This window comes from Astatotilapia calliptera, chromosome 15, assembly GCF_900246225.1.
Source record: "Astatotilapia calliptera chromosome 15, fAstCal1.2, whole genome shotgun sequence".
Lineage (NCBI taxonomy): Eukaryota > Metazoa > Chordata > Actinopteri > Cichliformes > Cichlidae > Astatotilapia > Astatotilapia calliptera.
Window position 1 is genome coordinate 11,852,942 of NC_039316.1, and position 6,384 is coordinate 11,859,325.

General features: G+C 39.3%; 1 protein-coding gene across 1 annotated transcript; it reads left to right on the forward strand.

Moving 5' to 3' along the window:
• Window positions 1-1,528: 1,528 nt before the first annotated feature.
• On the forward strand, window positions 1,529-6,020 carry LOC113006508 (melanocortin-2 receptor accessory protein 2A). The gene is made up of 4 exons (XM_026142523.1): window positions 1,529-1,623; window positions 1,892-2,015; window positions 2,502-2,601; window positions 4,814-6,020. Exons 2-4 carry the CDS (start codon window positions 1,898-1,900, stop codon window positions 5,301-5,303), a joined length of 708 nt encoding a protein of 235 aa, XP_025998308.1. The 5' UTR covers window positions 1,529-1,623; window positions 1,892-1,897; the 3' UTR covers window positions 5,304-6,020.
• The last annotated feature ends 364 nt before the right edge of the window (window positions 6,021-6,384 follow it).

The window sequence follows — 6,384 nt, forward strand, 5'->3', positions numbered from 1 at the left end:
AGAAGGAACACGAGAAGCTGGAGAAATACCAAGGGCTCAGAGAAGAGCTCGAGAGGATGTGGAGGGTGAAGGTAACGGTGGTCCCCGTGGTAATCGGAGCACTAGGTGCGGTGACTCCCAAGCTAGGCGAGTGGCTCCAGCAGATCCCAGGAACAACATCGGAGATCTCTGTCCAGAAGAGCGCAGTCCTGGGAACAGCTAAGATACTGCGCAGGACCCTCAAGCTCCCAGGCCTCTGGTAGAGGACCCGAGCTTGAAGGATAAACCGCCCGCAGGGGCGTGCTGGGTGTTTTTATATATATATATATATATATATATATATATATATATATATATATATATATATATATATATATATATATATATATATATATATATATATATATTCCCTTCCCTTCTTGTATATATATATATATATATATTCCCTTCCCTTCTTGGGGAAGGGAATATATATATATATATATATTCCCTTCCCTTCTTGGGGAAGGGAATATTGGGAAGATGGCCCCAACTGACCGAGTGCTCAGTGAATACCTCAGGCAGCAGAAACCCATGAAAGAGGAGGGAGACGAGGAACCATCATGAAAGGACAGGCCCCTGCACGGTATGTACCACCGGTACATACCGTGCATATATATATATATAGATATAGATATAGATATAGATATAGATATAGATATAGATATAGATAGATATAGATAGATATAGATGCAGCATATTTTATCTGTTCTGCCTGTTTTAAACTTTGAAATTGGCATCACAGTTTGATTTGGACTATTTCCAATGAACGCCTTTAATGATTTTCTTTTGAGAAAAATCAATCAATTCAATTCTTGAATAACTTTTAAAACACTGTACTGCAATGTGGGCATGCCAAAGTACATAATTGTGAAGCATATTGAAAATTGGCACTTTGGTATAATTACTGAGCGAAAAGACAAGAACAAATCAGGGAACTGAATAAAATTAATATCTAGCCAGCATAATTAAATTCTACATTGTAATAACAGCTTATTTTAGTTCCTCGTGTTTGTGAGCCCACACACTGACCCCTAATGAATCATTCCAGATGAGCATTAACATGTAATTACCTTTTGTCTCATTAGACAAATTTTGTCCTATTCCAAAATGTTATGATGGATCATTATAGTATTACCAGGCTATTTAGCTGCGTTGGGCTTACATTGTAAATCTACTTCGTACTTTATTCAATTCATAACACCGTAAATTATTATTCTCCTCCAAACCATCAATTATACTTTATATAATGACTCTGGTTTGTCACGTTTAGGCTAAGGGAAATGTGCACCCGTTTTGCAGTATCTATCTAAATACACAACTTTGGTTTAAAATAAATACATAAATTAATTTGACGTACACAGAAGAATTTCAGTCGGCAGTGTTGTACGTGTCTTCAGTACATTTAGTCAACCTACTGCAAATGCCTTGGCATGGGTTCGAGGACACGAGCATCTTGCAGCGTAGTCTCTTTATCTCCGGGAGTAAGTGAGACACTAGTACAGAGACTGTTGGGTAAGGGTGATGCGCACTGAGAAGCTCCCCAAAAGGCTGTTGCTTCGCTTACTGGACTCACACGAGGATGGATAGAGTTTTTGCGTAACGGTAACGCGGTGAATTTTTGTACTCTTTTTCCAAATTTTGGTCGCTTTGTAATTACGTTATTAACGGAAATAACGTTCAAGGAGTTGTTCGGGGGATTCCCCAAATGTCCAGCCTTTGAATTTATTTTCAACAACAGTAGAAAGATCTAACATTCCTGGAGATTGCCTGTTTGCAAACGTTTTGGATACTATAGCGTCTCACTCATATGGCGTTCTGACTGGATTGATTTGATTTGTCTTCTACTGTTATATCACGAAAAAAAAATTAGGTTGAAATGTCCGACTTCCACAACCGGAGCCAAACAAGCGCACGTCGCAGTGACTACGTGTGGCAGTATGAATATTATGAGGACGAAGAGCCCGTGTCGTTCGAGGGACTCAAAGCGCACAGATGTAAGCCAAACACATTACTAAGACGTTTGTTTCTGATCTCCTTCTAAATTGTGCAGTGTTTATGTCTATGGCTGTGTTATGTGTAGCCTATGTGTATGCCTTCCAGCGCACTTTTAATTAAATGATTCATCACCCTTTGGTCCCCCTTACTCCTTGCATTATTGCTTTAGCTGAACGCTGTCTGTTTCTCAGCAACATTGTGTAGCAGATTTAGTTCGTGGAGCACCTGTAGTGCCGTTTTATACTCCAGTGGAAGCCTAATAGTCAAGCCAATTAATGAGACCAAATTGTAATGCCAAACAATTCGGTTACTTTAATCAAATGTTAGACGAACGAAATTTCACTCTTTACAACACAATTAAGAATTCTGTCCTCAGAGTGAGGCTTCCAGTTGAGAATAAAAGTCACACACAGAAAATGAGAAGAGCAGAGATTAATGTAGTCATTAATTGTACTAATAAGATTCTTCCTTCTCTGACCTTTCAGACTCCATCGTCATCGGCTTTTGGGTTGGACTTGCTGTGTTCGTGATTTTCATGTTCTTTGTTCTCACTCTGCTCACAAAGACAGGAGCGCCACATCAAGAGTGGGTATAATAGCAGGCTGGAGCCCATGTTTATTTCCACTTTCACATTTCCCCCTACAAGGACATTTAAAGCACCGTGGAGAGCTCAAGGAAATAAGCACTTAGCACTTCTCATCTAGGTGGCTGTTTAAGAGTGAGCTGATGAGTTTCAGGGATGCTGTTCTGACAGTAGACTGTGCAAAAGTCTTGAGCTACCCCCACATTATTTATTAGTTTTCTAGAAAAACTGGAAATAGTGTAAACATTTTTGAAACATGTGCGAAATAAATACAGTTTGTAATGCAGAAACAGTGTCTGTACAATTCTAATGAGCTTGAAAGTCATTTTGTTGGTATGTCCACCTTAATTCTTCACCACAGCCTGAACTCTCTTAAGCAAGCTTTGTGGTCATTTATTTAAGCAGTCGGCAGGAATAGCTCTCTGGGCTCCTTGAAGGGCATCCCAAAGCCTTTCTTTGGATGCTTGGTGCCTTTTGCACCATTCTTTCTCAAGATGATCCTACACTGTTTTAATAACATTGAAGTCCAGCAGTCCATAAGACTTGTTGCCATTTATTTTCAGCCCAGTTCATGTGTAATTTGGAATACTTTAGCATTTCCTCCTTGTTTCCCAATGAAAGGGTGGCTTCTCGACAGCCACCCTTCCACAGAGACCATGTCAAATGAGGCTTCAATTAATAGTAAATGGATCAGGTTAGATGTATCACTCGGCCCCTGTCTCAGTTCTTTGCCAGATTTCTTTCCTATTTTTTAAGACTATGACCATCAGATAGTGTTCATCTGCTGTAAATTGTTTTTTAGGCTTCCCACTTCTTCTTTTGTCCTCCACTTGTCCAGTTTCTTCTCCATGTTTTAGGGTCACACTGCAAACCATGCTAAGACATGCCTAGTTTTCTGCTAACAGCTCATTTGGATTTACCTTATTGGTGAAAAAGCCTTTATCTTTGGCATTTTTGAAAATGTAACTAAAGAAATGGGAACACATGTTGTGTGTTTGTGACAGGCTGCTAATAACAATTTGCCTAAAGGTACAATTTAAAATAGATTCTTTGCTCAACTGTATGTCAACACTGGCACATGTCTTGATTTAGGTCCTTCTAATGCTTCAATGAATCATAGGTCAGTTTTAAGTAGCTGAACAAAAAAACAGAAATCCTCAGGTACAAGGACCGGCCTGAAAATGACTGGAAAAACAGCTAATATCCAAAGAAATTAAAAAGTGCTCTTGAGCTATAGCGCTCCAGGCTTTCTGAATCAAAGACCTTCAGAAAGCCTAGAGAGCTATAGCTCAAGAGCACTTTAGAAAAATTACAAGAAGGTCTGTCTCTTTCAAAGCAAAATATAAAGAAATGAGAGATTACTGGGCATTTTGCACATTACTGTATGTTGTAAGACATTGTAATATAATTATGTCATGTTGAATACATATATAGATGAGTGACAAATAAAAAAAGGCCAATGTAAATTAACTTAAAGCGATTGGTCACCATCAATTCATCGCTCATTGACAATGATTCCTCTAGTTTTGAGAATGCTGCTGCAGGGATGGCCCACAGCGGATCATCCATCCGTGATGGTGGTGGAGTGTTTTGTTATACACTTTGTTCCAAAATCTCCAAAACGTGTTTAACTACTTCACAATGTGATGACTGGAAAAACCGTAGCATATTATTCACATCACTTTCATACTCATCCGTCACCTCTTGTGTCGTTTGGATGGGAACAGTTAGCCTTAAGAAAAATACAGAATGAATACAAACCATTATGTGAATAAGTCTAGGGTTCATGTTTTGCCTGTAATTTTTCAACTGCCTCTTTACTGATTTTATATTGTGCTTTTTACAAAAGATATTTGAACTGGCGCTGAGCTTCGTATTGTCAAAGGCACATTTTCCATTTCAAAATAATAACCAGAACTGGAAATTGGTGAGAAGTCACTTATATAATGTCAGACTGAATACAGCTCTGTGGTTAAACCAAGGCAGAGTAAGTAGTTACCCCTGCTCAACCCTGTTCCTTTTTCAGCATGGGTGATTTTAAGAATCCATTTCCAGACACAGAAGCAAAAAAGCAATGGAGAACAAAAAAATCCTTAATTTTTTCTATTGAACTAATGTTACATTCAGGACAAAAATGACCAAAAAAAGCGCCTCATATTGTTAAAGCCTTCTCCTGCTGTAATCTCACTCTCATCTTTCTTTGTTTCATAACAGTAACCCAGACTCGGCTGAAAAGCGTCATCGACCGGGAAGCTGTCTGGTAGACATTGATGGTCACCAGGATGAAAACGACAAAGCCTTCTCACGTCCGTTGCTAGCAGGATCCCGTTCATATTTTAATTTCTACATCAATGAGGAAGACAAGGGTCACGGGAAGCAAAAAGTAGAAGAAAAGAGAGCTGGAAAGCACACCGGGGCCCGAGCCGAGCAGGGAACCTTCAACCGGAACAGAGGTGTCAGCTCCTCTGGGATGGACGAGATGGAAGAAGACATTGAGGAGGCTGGGGTCCACCAACAGCTTACTGGACTAATAGAACAGAGCAAGACAGACAGAGAGTGCACCTTTCTTTCTCACTTCAACATCCCTAACTTTGTCAACTTGGATCACAGTTCAACTCTTGGAGAGGATGATCTGCTATATGAGCCCTCAGTCATACTAGAGCGTCAGTCTAAATGTCACGATGCTCACTTTGACATCCACTAAGGCTCGTCCTGCAGATAAGCATGGTTATAGTGATACCGTAACACCATTTGCTTTTTCAAAGGGTCATTTATGAACTGACAATGAGAAATATACTCATCACTAAGCTTCTGTGTATGAAGTTTTGTTGTGTTTTTTTTACAGCCAACAACCAAGAGGGCACAAAACCTAGCTGACAGATCAATATTCAGTGCAACTCAAAGTTATAAGATGATAATTCTTCCTGAAGTTGAAATTGCCTCAGGCGAGATACCTGTTATTTTGAGTATAGGCTCTGGAAATGGACGCAGCTGTGCTGTACCTGGATGAGATGACATTTTCACACAGGAACAGATAAAAATGGAAGAGTGCCAGGTTCACAAGGGAGATTTTTTTTTTGTAGTTCTGTAGAATTCATCATGTTGTTATTGCTGTGTCGTTTTCCTTGTAGAATTTTGAACGCTGGGCATTATTTTTTAAAAACGAAATAAATGCCAGCTGGTCTACCAACAAATTTAAAAACTGTGAATTAATCAAGTTTTGTCCTAAGATTAAGTGTTTAGAAAAGGTGAAGTGTAATTCTGTGTAGCAAAAGGTATAATTAGTAGTACAAAATCAAATATATCAGAATAGGGACTCGCAGGAGAAAATACACTGCGCTTTTGTAGTCGGAAAATCTATTAAACTTACTGAAGGTGAATGTTAACTGTTCTAATAAAACTTAAATGTTTTTGAAATTAACTCGCGTTTGGAGTGGTGCAGTATTTTTCTGAATGTTGTGTTTGGACTGACTCTCGCCTTCATATCTTTCAGGGACTCAAATGTCTACGAGTACAAGAGATGTGACTGCTTTCACCTGCGGTGACAAAGCAAAAGAGGATTATGGCTCTGCGGTTCATCGCATTAACATTTACGTAACGAATACAGAGGATAACTACAGAGCAGTTGGCAGAAACCAGAATCGCCCTAAAAAGTAACGTTTGATCCGGATCACAGCTGTGAAAAGAAAATCTATACCGTCATTATCCTTGTGTTTGGGGACATTTTAACAGAAGAGCTCATGCATAAAAGCCTAAATGCTGCACCCCTCCTTGTCTTTATTCAT